A 19,868-nucleotide genomic window follows, 5' to 3' on the forward strand; every position below is an offset into this window, starting at 1 on the left:
GATCACTGATAATGTGTTACACTCAGTGTCTTCATTTGGCTCGAATGTATTTGAACACATGTTTTTATCTTTGTTTTTTAGTAGCTAAGGATGTCAACATTTTTTTTGATGAGCTAGAAGGTGTGAACAGCCCTTCCAAAGATGATGACTCCCTGCTTCACCACGGTAACTTGACCAGTACTTCTGATGATGCCAGCAGATTGGAAGTGGTGGGAGAGGTAAGAACACAGAAACTTATTAAAATAATGTCCACTATAAAAATGGAATAAATATGATATCATTCAAAATCTAATTTTCTGCAAGACAAGATTTGCCTTATATTAACTCATCTGGAGTATGGATGAAGGAGGAGCACTTATAAATCTCATGGAAGGTACTAGGTGTCAGACACACAACAATTTCCCATCAAGTAAAGAACAGAACAGTCTTGATGATGCATAATGTTGATTCATAAGAACATACCAAGGAGGAATTGTTGTTCAGTACATAGTCCCTTTTAAATTATGTCTTAATACAGTCAAAGCATTGTGGGCTCAGTCATGAAAAAAAATGTGCCTAAATCTGTGTCTTTTGGGCAGAAGGGAATGTGATACCCTTTAACTGTTCTGTCTGCCTATGAATGCTATGCCTACCTCAGGGAGTGGAGAGACTGTAGACTCATGCCGGGCTCTAAGACCTCCTTTTTTCTACCTGGGGGTTGTGACCACATACAGACTACTTACTTGGAGTGGTTACCTTCCAGCTGTGCTTGAGGATTTTTAGCAAAGTGCTGACTGGTACAGATCAGAACTGGCAGGAGCCATGCTAACAACTAACAAGAGCAGAAGACCATAGGTTATTGTTTAAGCCTCTGCCCTGAGCCTTTTGTTTACTGTCTTAGAAGGCGTAGTTACAGACAATGACTTTTTCAGGAACGAGAGTGTTTTGTGGGTTAGGTAGGTTAAATATGTTGTTCCAAAAGTAATGCATCCTATATATTTCCATGGAAACTACCACAGATACAAAAAGCACAATAACACTGATTGATAGAGCAATTTTTCTTGTACTAGAAATTCAGCCCACAGAGAGCTATGCTCCTAGAATGTTTAGACAGATAATTAGAGTGACAAAATTCATTCCACCAAGAGATGTGTTTGACCTTGCTCACAATTTCATCTTGCACTTCCCTCATTGCTCTTTCACAGCCTCCTCCGACAACCTACAAAGGGCCCTGTTCACCTGCTTGAATTATAATACAGTAACCTGACATGATATTTATGTGTAGCTTTTTGTGATCATGTACCATGTGGTCTCATACCGAAGGGCAAGGTTGAAAGGCACACAACTTTTGCATATTAAAGATGAGAAGTGGGCAGAAAATGATCAGGTAGTGATGAGAGAGAACAGTATATGCTGCTGTTAATATAGCAATTCTGCAAAACATTTTTTCACCTGTTCAATGTGTACTTCATTGGTTTTTTAAAGGGAAAGGGAAAATGTCTGAAAATTTTCATAGTTGAACAGATTTATTTATTTATTTATTTATTTATTTATTTATTTATTTATTATAACCACAACTGAGGAAAATAGAGAAGGGAAGGGAAGGGAAGGGAAGGGATGGAGAAGGGAAGGGATGGAGAAGGGAAGGGATGGAGAAGGGAAGGGGAAGGAAGGGAAGGGAAGGGAAGGGGAAAGGAAAGGGAAGGGAAGGGAAGGGAAGGGAAAGGAAGGGAAGGGAAGGGAAGGAGAAGGAAGGGAAGGGAAGGGAAGGGAAGGGAAGGGAGTGAAGGGAAGGGAAGGGAAGGGAAGGGAAGGGAAGGGAAGGGAAGGGAAGGAAAAGGAAAAGGAAAAGGAAAAGGAAAAGGAAAAAAAGTTCCCTGATTTACTTTCCTTTACAAAAGGAAATGATGCATTTTTTAGATGTTGTTACTTCAGTCCATGAAAATGAATTCATAATCCTAAAACCTTAGAGAAAAACAAACAAACAAACAACAACAACAAAAACATATTTTTCTTACTAGTTTGCTTAGCTGACAAGTTGAAATACCATTTCCTTCAGTTGTTTGTTGTTCATGCTTAACCAGAAGATCCCTTCAAGAGTTTATGGATGCACTTTATAAACAGTACCATCAGAGATGTAGAGCTAGATGAGGATTCAGCATGCCCTTTGGCTAAAGATGTGTCATTGTTTTGTTCTGTTTCATTCTGATGGAGATGAGGTCTGAGCAAACTAAAAATCGTGTTTTTCTTTGTGTGGGTTGCTCAGAGAACAGTAGGTATGAGTTGTACAGTTACAAATCTACATCTTGGGACATACTGTGACTGGAATTTTGAAACTTTCTTTGAAGCTTCATTTTCTGAGAATTAAAGTTGCAACATAAATAAGGGGAAAATGGTTTAAGATCTACAGTTCTGCATCTATTTGCCTTTCCTTCTATAGAGTATTCAATTAATCTTCTGTACTCAAGGAAGTTAGAATGATGAAACTGGTAAAAAAAAAAATAAAATATCTACCGAAAATTGTATTTATGTTCTTGAGATTCCAGCTGATAGATGTAGTTTTGAAATTAAAACTGTAAAAGTCACCCATATGGTCTTCACTTTAAACTCAAATTCTAATGATATTTGGGTTTAGTGTTATTAACTTTGTGCAGAATAGTGTTTGTTTTAACAATCTTTGCCATAAATTGGAACTTGCACTGTTATGGCTGAAAAAAAAGTTATTCATATTCCAGTTGGGAATTTTTATGCAGGGGACTGTAATTTGAAGAAGCCACAAACAGCAGGAAAATGTGATCTCCTCAAAATATTATGATTCTATATTTATTGAGCATTCACATTGATAATAACTAAGTACTAAAGAAAGTAGGAATGAATACAAAATCTAATCTGTCCTTAAATTAGTGAATGCTGGAGTCCATTCTCATTTTTTTTTTAGAAGACTCACAGATAAAAGTTTGAATTTCCCTGATTTTCCTATCAGCCCTTTTGATTATGAAGTTGCATTTAAAGTCTCTATGGTTGGTAGGGTTATCTGATTTGGAGTAATGAGATAGTTGGGATAAGTCTTTAGGCAAAAGTTCTCCTAACGTGTAAATGAGTCATATGCCTATGAATGTTGATGGCTGACATTGAGAGTCTGAGGATAAGAAAACTGGTGTATTCCTTGCAAAAGAATTCCCAGTTACATAACTTTAGATAGCCAGAAATGCTAAATTCATTGCTAAAGTATAGTATTTCCCATTCTGCCAGTTTCTTCTGATATCCTTTTTCAGACAGAGGAATGGAAATTTGACACACCTATCTAGACAACTTTCCCCCCCAAAACTGCAGTAAAACTTGGTTCTAGATTTATGTTCCTTGTTTTTTTAAGGAGAAGTGAATTTTGAAGTCATGGCAGAGAGGAAGGAGAGGCAATGTCCGGAAAGCATGAATAACAAGGTGTCAGAAAGTCTCTGTCCGGAATAGTGCAAACTTAGAATGCTGACACTACTGCAAAAAGCCCTGCAGCTGCTGTTTCCTAAAACTGATAAGCTAATTTGAGTGTCTCCATGTCATGTAAGATATCTGTGCACTCAGAGTTCCTAAAATGAAAACCAAGTGACAATGTTGTCCATGCTGCCCTTCTGGAAGAAGGACAGTACTGGAGTTGAGATGGTTTCACAGGTCCAAGAGAAAGTAATTGTCTCAGGCAGTCGTATTTATTGAGAAATAAGTCCTACATAATAAATATTTTAACTAATCTCTCAGGCATCCCTTAATGTAAGGTTCTACGTGCCCTGATGAGTCATTGTAGAATAAATGAATTTTCTTCAGAGAAAAGTGAAACATAGGAAGCCAGAGGGCAAATCAGTTTTTCCAATGGATTAACTGCTCCTTGTGGAGAAAGATACATTCCTTGTGTTAAAGTGTGAGCTGGTTTGTATTACCATTTTAGTTCCAATTAGGAGCGTACGTTTGAAGTGAATCTCTCAATAGGCCCTACCCATGCTTTGGATTGCACTGTGGAGCGGTCCTGGATTTCAAACCTGGATCCTTCCTAGATGCAAATAAATTGTGAGATATACTCGAGCTGGTAACACCGAGAGAGTCTCTGGAATGACCCTGGAGTGGGTCCAAATTAAATCCTCAATCCTACATTGTGTACAGCAGGCCCTCAGCATAGATTGTTCTCTACTCTGTTGATACATCCCCATTGCACTCCTTCATGTGCTACAATACACGTGGTGTCTATAGGAAATGCAGAACTGAAAGAACATCAGGAGGCTTAGAAATCAGAGCAGAACCACCAAGCTGGCCCACTGCCCCTAAATCTTCTGCTGCACTGTTCTTTTATTTAAATGTTCTGTTTGGTTTTTCATGTCTTTTCAACATCATTTATAGAAATAAATATATAACTAAAAAACTGTGCTTCGTGAGCTGTTTTCATATTTAATACTCTGTGAAAAATACTTCTGATATCCTGATAATGTCATTTGTCAGCATTATATGCAGTATAGAAATAAATGGTTTGTTACTGTTATTTCCTTAGGGCTTATGTCTTTTTTCTTGCCTTTATTTTCAGCTTAAAGAATAGCTCTCACTATATCAAGTCTGTATTAAGCTGTGTCAGGAGTTAGGTACTACAGTGAAGGAATCTTAGAAAAATTCCCCTTTCTTCTTTCAGTAAACTGGGTGTACCAAGGTGTACCAAGAAATTTTGTAGTCTGATGAGGTATGCTGAGGAAGGCACTAGATTTTGTCCTGTGAAGCAGAGGAACTATTGTAATCACAAAGCAAGGAGAAACTTCGCACCAAATTTTGTGTTTCTCAGTACAGTTAATGTTCAAGCTGTTGATTATTCTTCTCAGGCATACAAAGACATTCTACTATACTATGTTTTTCAGATTTCGCTTACACTATTTTCTGCTCCTTTTTTAATGTAAAAAGTTATTCCCAATTTTCTAGAGTATAGTGGGAGAGGAATGTTGACTTACATTCTCTGTTCTCTCCTATCCCATTCCTGTATGGCCAAACATCTACCAAAGATAGACCTCCTGGTGTTGAAATGGGGTAATTTGTACTTCTTTCAGACAATCTCAGGGACACTGTATGTAAAGTACATGAAAACTTGGAAGTCTTGTCACAATTCCTTTTCTTTCCTTTTGAGTATTACCGAAAACTTGATACAAATGCTGATGCAACAACTACCAAAGCAAATTTGCATTACTGAATTGTTTGAATTTCTCCTTACAGGAAGTACCTGATAAAAACAAAGCTAATGGATTGTATTTTAGAGATGGAAAATGTCGGATCGACTACATCCTGGTATACAGAAAATCCAATCCACAGACAGAAAAGAGGGAAGTATTTGAAAGAAATATCAGGGCAGAAGGAATTCAAATGGAAAAAGAGGTAAAGAAGTTTCTCTGGGGGGAAAAAAAAAATAAAAAAAATCAAGCTTTAAACTTTTAAATCTTTGCAGAATGTGAATTGTGTTTACTCTGAATCCTCTTTCCTCTGTTGTGGTAGTGGAAAAATGCTTTTAAGCATGACTAAATATAGACTACGTATTGCTACAGCAGCAGGAAAGTATAGCCTAAAGGAAAATCAGACACATGAATTTAGGGTCCAAAACAGGCCATTAGAGTCATCTTTTTCAATCTTATGCACAAGTAGGCCATAGAATTTCATCCTCTGAGTAGTGCAAATAGAGAAAACAAATGCTGGTTTTGAATGGCCTAGATTCTACTCAGTGCAGTGCTCACTTTTGCACAGAAATTTCTTACCTGTTTGTTGAGGATCTTGGTACTTGTTTCAGGAGCCTATCAAGACCCCTGCCTTCCTGTTCTTGTCAGCTAAGGTATAGGGCTGAAAACTGACTAGTCTCCCTTGCAGTCTTAATCATAAACATTAAAATAATTGAAAAGCATGTATAAATATCCTATGTCGATGCTATTTCTAAAACAATGTCCTAAAACAGTGAATCATTTATGAACAGGAGTGTAAAATGAATGAAAACTGCTCAAAAATGTATTGATGAGATACGCAAAGGACTCTTTTTTGGCTAGGCCTTTTTTTTTCTTAAACTGAAATACATTTTCTTAAGCGTATTTAAAAGGGATGTAAGTCTCATTTCCGTTTGGGATAGGTAAAATGAATATTTAGTTTTACTAGAGATTGATCAACTTACACTTGTGTTGATATGCATTGTTGGTCTGCTCCTGATGCAAATGCTATGGGAATTTTCAGGTTACTGACATTCGTACATTGTTTAAATGCTGTACTTTATCTCCCCTTCTGTCAATGAAAGTTTCGTACATGAGTAGATATTCTGCCTGTGTGCTTAAAAGGTATTCTTCTTTGCATAGCACTGGGATAAGGAATGGAAGCAGTTTCTCTCCCCTATAATTAAAATATTTCTTTTTGTTACGTTTTTTATAACAAACCAGGTGCTGATAGATTTTAAGAGCATGTCACTGATCACATCAAACAGTTGCCCTACATTATTCCTTCAGATAATCTGGAAGGTAGCATCTTTGGTGCTGAAGTTGTTGCTTGATGTCTTAAATGACAGCTTTTGCTCCTTTATTACATAATTTATTTCCCATAAAAATACCAGTGGTTGAAAGAGTTGCAAAACAAGACCTGAGAACATGGGAATGCTGCTGTGGTTGTACAGCTTCATTTCTTAGTATTGTGTCCTGCCTCCACCAGGAGAGACATTGAAAATACCTCTGAAGTTTGAGAAGTGTAGAAAATGAATGTGGAATAAATTCTCCATGTTGCTACATCTAACAGTTTTGAACTATTCTGTTATTTTGTGATTTATTTCAGTTCTTGCCTTTTACTGCAGTGAAAGTTAGGAAATCCCTTTATATTATAAGTATTATGAAACTTGAAGCATTCTACACAAAGCACGTTTTCAACTTGATGATTTAAGTGCTTATCATAGACTTTCCTTGTGCCTTTCATGATCATTTATTTGGAGTTTCCTGCTTGGGCTGCACAAATTCTCTGCCCATTCTATTATTCATTTCAGTTTCTATTATGCTATTGACATGCAGTTTTATTTCTTATTAATCTCATCTGGCCTTGGTGTGACTTCTTGCTGGCATCAGTAATTGTACATTTTCTAAACTAAGAGTGATCCATATGAGGCTGTACTACATGACTCAAGACAATGTTTTTTAAAATCTAGGATACCAGTCTTTTAAAACTTATGACTCTGACCTAAATTTAAACCCTGGCATGTATATTTTATGATCACTTTAGTTTCTAAATTGAATTATAATCCTGAAAGAAATAAATACATTCTTGGTACACCCTCTCTCCCTTCCTGCAGAGTAACAACTGTGCTGCATAACACTTAGATTTTAACTATGTGTTGTGATTGGTTAAAGCCTGGATTATTTCCCATGGTTTTCTATTTGTCCATTTTGGTGAGACTGCTAATCATGCAGGGTTTCAGCTCTGGAATATTTTAACTGTAGATGTCTTTTGTTGCTTATATTAGATATGTTGTTTCCACTGAAAAACTTTGCTCACAGATAAAATGAGAATTTTTTGTCTCTATGACCAGAGAATGTATACAGGAAACAACAGGTTGTTACTGCCAGACTGAGATAAATACTTTTACATTCAGTGAATTTGCGTGGTGGTAGGTTCTTTCTTCTTTGGCTACAGGCAGTCCATATATTCACATCTGATTATGTAAGTTCATAATGTGCAGTCAGAGATGCTAGAAAACTTACAGATCTCTTCACAATGCAGTTCTGAAGGCACTCAGAAACACAGCAATCAAAGAATAATGCATTGCGGTGACTAACTCATGAGCATAACACAGCAAAATACCCAGGAAATGATGGATGCAGGGAGATAAATGTTTACTTAACTGCATGAAATGAAAAAGTGAATCTAAAATTAATGAATGAATGTTGGGATAACTTGAGGCACAGCATCAGAATCATGTAACTGATAAAGGTCTGAACAGATATGTTTCTGGCTGTAGAAAATGATTATTACATGTTACCAGTATTGCTCAACAAATTCACACTCAGATTCTTCAGCTACATCACACGGTTCTCCAATGCAAGTTATGCTAGTTTTTGTGCTTTGTGTAACCAGTACTAAAGAACAAGGGGATTTCTGGCCAAGGAACCGATCATTGAACTAATAAAGGTGTAGAAAACAAAGGTCTAAGAGTGAATGGGTGACCTAGGAGAGCAGCATATTTCATTTTCTGACCCTTCTCCCTGCTTTTCAATGTTTACTCTGTCTGTTAGTGTTTCACAAGAGAGTTAAATAAATATGATATTCTGGCGTTGGGATTCTTCATGACCACAATGTTTAAATTCTTTAATAATCTTTGAAATAGACTTGTTAATTGAGTAAAATGAAGATTCAATCTTCAAAGGAGGTACGTTCTTATTAGAGTTGAGGTATCAGTAGCAATACCTTTTTCCATGCATAGATACTTTCTCTAAACATTACATAGGACCAACACATGCCAGAGGTGACTGGCAGCGGTTAACTGAAGCTGTAATATGAATGTCTCTATTCTGAGTGTATGGTTCATATTCATCCAAATCTTGAATAGCCTTAAGATCAGCCCATTCACTCTAAGAAAAATATACATCACTTCCATATAGAGAAAATGCAGATTGCATCTATCATTCCAAATACAGTGTTCATCCCTCTGAGATAGTAAAAACCCAGCATTTTTCTGGCAACTTTATTGTTTCAAGAGAAAATGAAGGCTCAGAATTATATTGGGTGCGTGACATTTTTCACAGGCATAAAGATTTATATGTACAGTGCACATGTAAGGTAGAGGTAGCATGCTGCTGGAAAGAAATCTGTATAAAAATGGATTTCTAATTCTTAAAAGAAAGATATCATCTTGGGTTAAAGTAAATACTGTATATACAAAAAGATGTTGATGTTGGGTAGAAAATAGTCATATAGCACTAGACTACTTTTAATTTGAGCTTGGCATGTTTTTGTGCATTGTTATGTTGTTCGATTTTTTTAATTTTGCTTTTTATGACTACACTAAACTCCTCATACAGTGCTATGAAAAGTACTAAATATGTTCTGCTTCACATTTTGTCCCAAATGTTTAATTTATAATTTGGAAATTTATTTGATACAAACTTTATTTGAAAAGGTGTTGGGCATATCCATAGAAATGGATAGACAGACATTTAGTAAGAGAAACTATTCAGTGGTGAAAGAAGCATTCAGGCCCCATATTTTATATATTTTACATATTCTTGCATTTTGATTTTTCCATATGAAAGTAGTGGATTGCTTTAAAGCATTCCTTTTTGACATAACAAGCAAGTCTTCTGATGGTTACTGAAGTTTCAGGAGCTAGTTTCAGATACTTCATGGAAAGCAGTCTGTCCTTTTGGGTTTCTGCCTCCACATCAGTCTTAGCGTATCCCAGCTGCAAGACTCTATGTTAGCGTGCTGTTGAGTTTTTCAGAAATAATTCAATCTGTATGTTTTTTTCTGTTGCATGCCTGATTAAAAATTTAAACATTGCCACTGTAAGTGTCAACCTGTCACCAGTGCGTCCCGAATTGCATTTGCTCCATGCCTCAAGCAGTAGCTGACATTTTTGGGGCAACACCTGGCAGCTGATATGCAGCTGGTGTATACAATAGGTGTTTCTAAAGAAGCAGAAAAAGTTGAAAGGGAGAAAGGAAAGCTCAATGTAAGCTTCACTCTCGTTATAAGAAGTATCTACTAGCAGGCAGATTCTTAACCAGAAATTTAAGAATACTAGTTAATACTAGTTAATTAAGAAACCAGTATTTCAGTAGTTGATATAATGTAATTACTGGATAATAATATTTCATGGCTTTTCAGGTTTGGAGGTAGATGTGCATTAGTTCATGTTGAAGTAGTATGAGATCTATAAAGCAGTTTCTCTTGATGTGGCTGTACCTTTGCACTAATGGAACAGGACTTTAGGGGTTTGAACCATGTATTCAGTAAGAGGCATATATTTAGTAGCAACTTGGAGCCTGGTTTAGAATGATGAATGTTGAGAGAAATTACAGATGACAGAAAGAGCACACAATATAGTATCTCCATGACTCTTGACTCGTCCCTGAGTGTAAAACCAAAATAGACTTATGACTATGTCAAAGAGAGGTAAAAGTTAGAAATAGTGAGGGGAAAAACAAACAAACAAAAAAACAAGAGCTTTAAGGATTGAGACTTCAAATATAGTTATGCTCAAAAAATGATGAAAATATGGGATGTTATAATCAACAGCTGTTCTTCTTGAGCATAGTCAAATATTAGCATCTTTCATTCTGGCAGAAATGACATCTACTACTTTTTTTTTTTTCTTGTTTTTTTTTTTTCTTAGTACTGTGGAGCCAAAACAATTATATCAAACTGTTCTGCTTTTTTTCTGCTTTGTGCGCCATCACTGCAATTGTTCACAAGAGTCCTGTTATGTAAATGTTGCTGCTGATTGTGGTTCATGAGCAGAACAGAACTAGGCTGACTTCCAGCCCTCAAGTGGCATTTGCAGAGCTCAGTTAGGAGAGGTGTTTTATAAAGTTTGCTTATGTAATTTGTCTCTCTGAGGAGCAGCGTGCATAAAAAATCATTACCTTCTGAGTGACGATAAGTTTCTATTTCAGCTTTGATTTCAGTGCATTCATTTATTGAAAAGACAACACTTTGTAAGTAATTTATTGCTGCTATGGACATTAATTTAGTCAAGGCATATAGTTTATAACAGTTTGCTCAGCCAGTGTCCAAGTTACTACCTGAAGCTTGCCAGGATAGTTTATGGGATAGCCAGGAGCAGGGTGCAGGTCAGGAAAATAGCTCAACTAAGTAATCCTTTTTACTAGCTGACATTTCTCTTTCATTTTCAAAGCCCTTCCGTCAAGTTGAGTTTACTCTGCACATACCAAAACCCCCTATCCACTGGAGAAAATGGTGGCTAGGAGAAGTTTCCACCACCAAAGCTGTGTTAACTGTTCTCTAAGCCTTTTTTTTACAGAAAGGCAGATACCTGTGTGCATGCCTCCTATAACATATATCCGGTGCACACCCTGCCACTAGGAAGTATCAGGACAGATGTGTGTGTGATGATCCTGCATAATGCACAGGCACAGTAGGTCAGGCTACATGAAGAATGTCACTTATGGCTAACAGGATTCCCTTTAGGACAAACTATATTGCTCTCTAGCTAGAAAAAAAAAAAAATACAGGTTGCTGTCAGTGAGTCTCTTAATTCTGACATTGTTCACATGTTCCTTTTCTGCTCTATAATAATGTGTGACTCCTTTAATTGCAGTGGGTCAGACTGTTGGCTGTCACCTTATCATTTAAGTCAACAGCTCAGTGACAGTTTCTGCCATCTGAGAGATCTTGCTTCTACATATTAATGCATTTTCAATTATTTGATTTTGTATGCATTGCAGATTATACATTCTTTCTTTCCTGACTGACTGAATTTTAAAACATACTCAGCAATATTTTCAAGAGATAAAATTCTTTCCCATTCTATTCCCTTTTTTAATAATGATGGAGAGCCCTATTTCTTCTATTTACCTCCAATGGTCATCCTTACCAAAAGAAAAAGAAAAGAAAAAACCTGCTTGGACACACAAACGCATGTGCACTCATTTATATGCATAGTGAAAAAAACAGTAGCCAGCATCTATTTCAAGGTAATGAAAAACACTGTGTAAATGACACAGTCCCTTGACATAAGGGAGAGAACATTTTTTTGTGGTAGGGCTACAATGGGTAAAACAGTAAGATGAGAACAAGAGTGACATAGATTTCCTCATTTAAATAGCTTTCATTTGGGCAAAACCAGGACTTTGGATATGATATTAGTTACTACTGTAACTAATATCGACCATTCTGCAGCTTTCATGAGCTCCATGTAAGTTATTTCAGTCTCTCACTTTCCTGATGCTATTACTCGGTATGCAAATAACTACAACTAATGAGCTTACAGTACAAATTACTCAGCCTGCAAGAGCTGCAGTTTCACAAACAGCATAATATCCCATCATTTGCAGGTACAGTTTGTTAATTAAAGTTTAAGCACTGCATCTGATTGCATCCACAAATCAAGGATGGAGACACCAAAGTGACAGATACTATGCCTGCAAAAAAGGAAACAAACTGAAATGCAAGCCCACCACATATATTATGAGTGAAAGTGCTTCCAGCTATTTCATTTGAACATAGAGCTGTTCATTTCATCCAAGTACAGATTTACTGTTAGTTAATGATCTAATGCAAATAGCAAGAGGAGTCTTTCTTCAGCACCTCCTTTTCCAGAGAGTGCTCTCTATCCAAAAAAGTATTGTTGATAAACAGAGGGGGTGTTTCCATCTAGCTGAACCACTTAGGGAAATGATTTTACTTTCAGACACTGTGTCCACCATACAGCATAGGGACAGTTCTGCATAGAAATGTAAGGAGATACATGGAAATCTGGATCAAGAGAGTCCAAACTCAAATTTCAAAGAGCAATTCTTAAAAATAACCATTTTGAGTGACTGAAGGAGCCCATAAATAAATATGTTTTCGAGTTGACAAATTCTGACCTTTAACATGATGATGTAAAGCTGGTAGATTAAGAAATCTGATGTAACTGTTGCTGAAAAAAAAAGATGATTTTAGATTTGAAAAAGAGTATGACTTTTGCATGGAGTGCAAAGGTAAAACAGAAACTATGTAGGTAACTGAAGAAGGAATAAAAGACCCATGAGACACTTCACCCTCAGAAATGCTGAATAGGATTTTTTTATCAAAGAGTTTCTTCCCGTCAGTCTTCACAAATCAAAATGTTATAAATCTTTTGAAGGACACTAGGATCAAGGGAAAAAACAACCAGGAGATAGATTTAAAAGCACAGCGAAGGTTTCATACTAGATGTCCCCTATATGTCAAAAGTCACCTTTCCCTTTACAGTAATTGCTCTTAAACTGCAATTATCTTTGAGATGTTATTTGTCTGCCAGTGGCACCAGGATCAAGCTCAATCTAGAAGGCTACTATCACTTAATGTACTGTGAGAGTTTTTGTTGCCCAAAGTTGACATGACTGGCTTTCTACAACAGTCCGTCACTGAGCTGGTTTTGTGAGAAGAAATCTAGAGCTGTCCGTAGGGAACGGAAAAACACAGTATATAGAAATGCCAGCATATGTTCTCATTTTGTGTTGATGTTTTTGGGGTTGAATATGACTTGTAAGGATTGCATTGTATGTACTGCATTACACTTATGATAAAATCATGATGATTTGTACCTGCAGTATCCTCCTGGTTAGGGACAATTTGGGTCTTCCCCTCCAGCACAAAGCAGTGTGGGGCTGCACTCCTTACAGGCAGTTCCAGGAGAGATTCCATGATTCTGGATAGGACAATTCCCTTCTTCACCCTCTCATGGCACAAGGGCTCCAGGCCCTCTCATTGACTACTTGCATTCTTTGCTATCCAGGTTAGATCACCTATGCAGTGAGTGAAGCATCGATGCTGTGTGTCTTGGACTAAATGTATTTTAATTATGGTAGCAGCCTCACAAATAGAACTAGACAAATTATCTCAGAGCTCAGTGTTTATTGAAAAAGATGTTTTTGTTTATGGCTCTCTGGGCTCAAATTAAATCCAACATTATTCATTGCATACATACATATTTGTTTCTTGCCATTTCAGGCTGGTAATGAACTGATGTTGGAAATGAAGCTTAATAAAGCTTGACCTGAGGAAATACTGATCCTGGGGTAGCCCTGTTGACTGAAACCTCTGTCAGCCAATTAGTCACGTCTCTATGTTTACAGTCTTATCTAATTTACAAAACTCTGTTTTATCCGCAAGCAACTTTTCTATTTATACACAAGAGCATTTGAGAGAAGCCCAAAAAGTGCCTGGTAGGCAAAACAATTTAGGGATCTGTTCCTTTTGTCTTGGATATTTTCATGGTATAGCAGTTTCCTCAGGTACAGCCTGTTTCTTGCTGTTAATGGCCTTAGATAGATATTTCTTTTTATAAGTAGGATTCCTGTCGCTATTGCCAAGCACTAATATAAGAACATTAAGCTTACTTTTTTAACAACCATCTCTTATACCTGTTTCAAATTCAAAACTTTGCAAAATGAGAACCTCCATAATGAAAATGAAGGCAGAAGAACAAAATGGAGACATGTAAATGTGGAAACCATAACTCTACATTTTCTCATCTAATATTCAAAATTCCTATAGTTTAATACCTAGTAGACTTAGGGAAATTTTCTCTTTGTTTCCAGTGTGGTTTTTGACATTATTTTTTCAAGTTAGTTGCCATTATAGGCTAGTAATTAAGATATAATAATAAAGGATTTTCACACTCATAATTCTATACATGTGTAAGTATATTGTTTTCTTATATCTTTCTGTGTCTCAGAAGTAACATACCTGTCACTCAGTATACACCATTTCCTTATGTAGAAAATTTAAGGACATTAATCTGTATATGGACAGATTTTTAAATGGATTTGACTGAAAAATCATCTTCCATAGTTAATTTGTAAAACTCATCCATCTAATTTTAGTTCATTTTCTTTTCACATTACTAGCTTAATTGTTTTAAATTAATTAGTAGTCACTAATTTTTGAAAGCAGTCTATCAGCAGGTTTATTTGCTTGGTTTGTAGTAGCTAAATTCTAATTAATATATTTTTATTCACTATTAGTATTCTCTTTTGTTCTTCTTTTTGTCTATGTGTGTGTGAGGAAAATAACATGAAAGTTTTTAATCAGTCTAATATAATATAATTTCTTTTATTCAGGCCATTCCCTTTAAAATGTCCATTAAATGAGACACAATAGACCCTAATAGCATTTATATTATTCTACTAAATGTTTACATCTGATTTTCTTAATTAAAAATATCAATAAAAATACAGTTTTGTAATGTAATTGTTCATTATTATTATTATTATTATTATTATTTTTAAAGACTCTAAAGAGGAGTTTCTCCATTTTGAAAAGAAAGCTATTCAGTCATGTTTACATGCATCGCTTTTTCTGTTTTGTTTGCAAAGTGGGTATACAAGGCTGTTTTGAATATAGATTTTAATTTAATGGTCTGGTGAGGATTTAGCTCCTCTGGAATTATTCTTCTGGAGTGAACGCATTAGACCTGAGAGCGCCAACATCAAGTAACACCAAACATTTTCCAATTAAGAACTCTGCTCATTATTTTGACCAGGAAGTAAAACGTATCAGGAAGTTTTTCTCTTTGTTGCAATCCTGTTTGTTAAAAAGAAATGTATACAAATTTCCTTGGAGACTGGTAGAGCAATATCATATGGAAGATATTTATTTTTTCATAATACTGAATATTTGTCAACTAGCTCAAAGATAAAATGTTCTTTCGTTAAAGATTTTTCTTAGGATCATTTTCTTCATCATGTTTGTTTGTTTGGAATTTTTACTTTTTCTCCTTCCAGTGTATGCACACTTTCCATTTCCAACTCGGTAGGCAGCAAACTTTCTGTCTCTTAAGTTTCTCAGCCTTATACAAAGCGACCTACTGACTGTGGCTTTTGGCAATGTAGATATGTGACTTAGGAGAAATAAGTGCTTCTGGGTAGCAGTTCATCTCAGTCTAGGGTGGCAGACTAGAACAGAACAAACAAATTGTACTCTGAAGGTGACTGTTCTCTGCATTGCAGAATTCTAAATATTCTTTTCCTGAATCACACCTGTGATATCAGTTCCTTGGAGCTGAGCCTTTGGGCAAATTTTCAGCGTCAGTGGTCTTAAGGCCAAGGCAGAGCCAGAGTTTTGATACAAATATATGAGCCTGCTGGTGTCCAGCAGGTGAAATTGGGACAGATATATATATGGCACGCAACATAGCTGTAAACTGATGCAGATAAGTATTTTTGTTCTTTTTATCTCTAAGTAGAATCTACAGCTTTATGTGAATAGATCTATGGATTGCAGGACCATTCCCAATACTGGTCAAGTGTAAAGTCAACAACTAACAAAACAGTAAAATGGTGACAATTATAATGTTCAAACCTGAATTGCTCAACCTGTGGAGTCAATTCATGCTTCAGCATTTTCAGATCTAATGTCTACAAGGTGGCCCTCAAAGCTTTTCAAGAGATTCACATGTTGCTATTATAAGGAAGATTATTCCCCAGTTCATTTTTGAATGAAATCTGCATAGAGAAAACATTCACTTGTCTGAGAAATCATTTGGAAAACATCCATGAAATATACATAATACCATGCATTATTCAGTATGTACTATTGCATCATTAAGACTTAGGTGTGAAGCCTGAGGCTATAATTGTATTCTTCTCCTGGACACAAGCTAAAGAAATTATTTCTTTGCAACAATTTGCAGTAATATGATGCTGATAGGACAGCCACGCTGCAAAGATTTTGTTAGTAGCAAAGTTGAGTAACAATCAGCAGATCTTCTATCAAATGCTACCTTCATAAATGGTCGTTAATATAAACTAGGCTCAGCAAAAAGTTTTAGAGGAGGAAAGAGGAAAATATTTTCAAAATATGAAAAATTTTCATTAAAAGATTTCCAAAATTAAATGTGTGATATTGAGGTGCCATCCTCATTGATAAGAAATTCTTAAGCTTACCAAAGATAAAACAGGAAAAAAAGGAAAAACACAACAGAATGTTTTAGGTGCCTACATAGTCCATAAAGATTCCAAAACATATTATGTTATGTGGACTATGATTTTTGAAATTGAATTGAATTTTTTTGAGTGTTTACCTATACATTTTTAGAAATCTTGTTCAATTTGTTTCATTTTCATATAGTTTATTCAGTTTTGTGTTGAAACACTGTGTGGTTCTAACAAATGTCACCACAGGTGATCACTGAAAAGAAGGACTGTGTACCTAGCAAATGTCCATATTTACTGATTTTGTTTTTAACATAGGTTACCTATTTAATATAATAGAAAATCAGATTTTATAAACCCCAGACTAAGAACCCTGATGCAGAAAAGAACTGATAGAAGCCTTTGTAGACATGTTCATTCTGCAAGCATTTTATTTGTCCTGACTGCTAGAAAGTGCAGTTAAATAAGTAGTCTGGGATATGGTGCTAGACCCACAGTTTGGTGCAGATCTCATCAGGTTGTACATGGAAGTGAATGAGTTAATGCACAATTTTTATCCTCCCATATTCAGAGATTTCAAGTTGCCCTTTCCATGCCCCATTTCTTTTAAGGCCAGGTTGTATGGGGCCCTGGGCAGCCTGATCTGGTGGGTGGCAGCCCTGCCCACAGCAGAGGGTTGGAACCAAGTGAGCTTTAAGACCACTTCCAACCCACGCTGTCCTATGATCATTACACATCCTAAAAAATTGCAATGGAAGCATGAATATGTTATAAGTGCACATTAATAAGTGCACATGCACCTCTCTAATCTTCTGAAAAACATTCTTAACTACAGCAGTAGAATCTCAGAGCACTGTCAAGAAGCTACTACCATGACACTGTGTTACTCTTCAGTCCCCAGTCTCTTGTAAATTGAATTGGTCTGAGTTAAGTGTCTGTTTTTAACAGTAGATGTAATTCTAATGCCATTAACCTCTTGATTTTTGCAATTCTAATACTCTTAACCACTTAATTTTGATGTTGAAGGCAGCAGAACCTGAAGATCGCTGAAATTCATTTTAATTATAAGTAAAATAATACTGTATTCCATACTAAGTACTGCATACAAATAATGTTCAAAATATCCTAAAATCACCTCTAAAGGAAATTGGATGTTTTGATAAACATGTGCTTTAAGTACTATTTTTTGCCTGAACTATCTTTATATTTTTCTCAAATGATTCTTTATTACTTTATTGAATTTAGACTGCAAAACAAAGAAACAAACAAACAAACTCCAAAGTTTCCCAGCCTCTTTCAAACATGCCCATAACTATTCCAGATCCTGTTCTCTAGTAGGGATGCAAAGAATTATGCCACATACACCAATGATGTCTCAGTCCTCATCCCTGATCTTCGTTGTTCTGACACTTGCTTCTGAAATTTGTGTTTCCCTTGCCTACGTAACCTCTATTTATTAACTCAGCCGTAACAAAACTGTTGACTTTTTTGTAGCAGCTAGATCCAAGAAGTAGATGTGGTCAGCACAGAACTACTCTTTTGGATCTGTGGGTTTTAAGAGGAAGTGAATATTACCACTGTTTTCTCTGTGGATTCTCCCCCCACATCTCTTTTTTTGTTGTTGTTGTTTCTTCCTTCTTTTCCTAGAATTTGGTTCATGCTATATTCATGTTTCTTAGTGTATTGTCTCTTAAGATGAAATATTATTTCCAGCATCTTGTATTATCACATCTTGCAGGGTAGAGTGAAGTTGTTCAATGCCAGGTAAGAGAGGTTTGATTTTATAATGTTTTAAGAACTGCATGATCCTCTGGCAAATTGAAATAAGAGGAGACTGGGGAGTGCCCACAGCAACAAGGGTAGGACAGAGTGGGAAGGGACTCATGAAGATCACAGAGTTCAATACACAGAACCACTCAAAAATCAGACTGTGTGACTGAGAAAATTGTCCAGACACTTGAACTCCAGCGGTTTGTGACCACTGACCTGAGGAGCCTGTTCCAGTGACCAACCACCTCCTAGTGAAGAATCTTTTCCTGAAAGTCTCCCTTGGCAAATCACTCTAATGTTTTGGTACTGTGCAGCTTGATTTATTTTTTATTCTTTGATATATCTGACCTATGTGTCATTTGATACGATTTAATCCAGTTATTTCCAACCTTATTCAGAAGGTGGAGAGCAATTCATTCCCTTCCTAGTCACAACTGCTTATTTTTAAAATGATGCTGTTATCTGCTTAGCAATTTCTTCTTTATTTTGAATTATCCCAGCTCCGAGGTCAGACATACCTCCTTCATATGTCTTTTAGACTTATGGTGCAATTAGAGGGCTATTGGCAGGACACATTCCCTTCTGTGATTCCACAAGGGAATCTGGAGAGAGAAAAGGGTCACTGACTGACAAAATGGAGACAAGCCTTAAGACAATGAGATGGGATTCTGCAGGAGGAAACAAATTTATCAGTGGGAGAAATTTCTCAGACATGTATGTGTAAGACAGAAAGGTGGAAGGAAAGCTGCTTTAAAATATCATGCTGCAAGTATTGGGGATTTGTTTTTTTTCCTTTCCTCTTTGAAAAGCAACGTGGCAATTGTAGACAGTACTGCAATGAGATTGCTGTAGGGAAGAAATTCAGCAAATTTTGTTGCTAAGATAATAGCGCACCCTTCAGTAACTACTAGCGAGAACATAGATAAGTATGTGCCATATTATTTTAATATTATTTATTTCCTAGCCAATTCACTGCTATGTTCTCATATTTGAAAGAGATCATGCCTGAGTGTACATCTGTTTGTACAGAAATAAATATGGTATCTCTATAAAGTTACATGAAATGATTCAAAACACAACATCCTTCACTACTTCTACTCCACATACTAGAATTTCTATATTTTAAACATCAGGAAGGACAGCCTGTGGAATATGAACAATTATATTTCCTTAGGTGGTGATATTTTGAAAAAGTCTTCTGTAGTTTGGGTGATTTCTGTAGCACTAATGGAATTTTTCCCCAGTTTTAAAATATCTTTTTCTGGTATTTCTTGGGCCTGTTTTGTTTATATGCACATTTTTCTCAAAAATGTTTGAATTACAGTTTATAGAGCCCTGACTGTATGAGCCGTATTAACTTTTTTCCAGAGATCTTATCTAATGGAATTGTAATTTTCCAGCCAAGAAAACTTTGTCATGGAAGAAAAGTTCTAATTACATTGCTTTTATGAAGTATATAGAAAGAATGGGATTATTAAGTGAAATGGGATTTTGTCTTATTTTTCTTTT

At 36.1% G+C, this 19,868-nt stretch overlaps 1 protein-coding gene across 6 annotated transcripts in view; it reads left to right on the forward strand.

Moving 5' to 3' along the window:
* Nucleotides 1-19,868, forward strand: part of ANO4 (anoctamin 4) — a 162,167-nt gene that overhangs the window by 71,337 nt on the left and 70,962 nt on the right. For 5 of the 6 annotated variants that reach the window (XM_015859164.2, XM_015859160.2, XM_015859172.2 and 2 more), the window contains 2 exons: nucleotides 82-218; nucleotides 5,215-5,373. In XM_015859164.2, the coding sequence (XP_015714650.1) occupies nucleotides 82-218; nucleotides 5,215-5,373 (296 nt within the window). The remainder of the gene's footprint in view (nucleotides 1-81; nucleotides 219-5,214; nucleotides 5,374-19,868) is intronic. The other variant, XM_015859194.2, reaches the window with a different exon arrangement.

The sequence above is a fragment of the Coturnix japonica genome, chromosome 1 (genome assembly GCF_001577835.2).
Source record: "Coturnix japonica isolate 7356 chromosome 1, Coturnix japonica 2.1, whole genome shotgun sequence".
In the NCBI taxonomy this organism is placed as follows: Eukaryota; Metazoa; Chordata; class Aves; order Galliformes; family Phasianidae; genus Coturnix; species Coturnix japonica.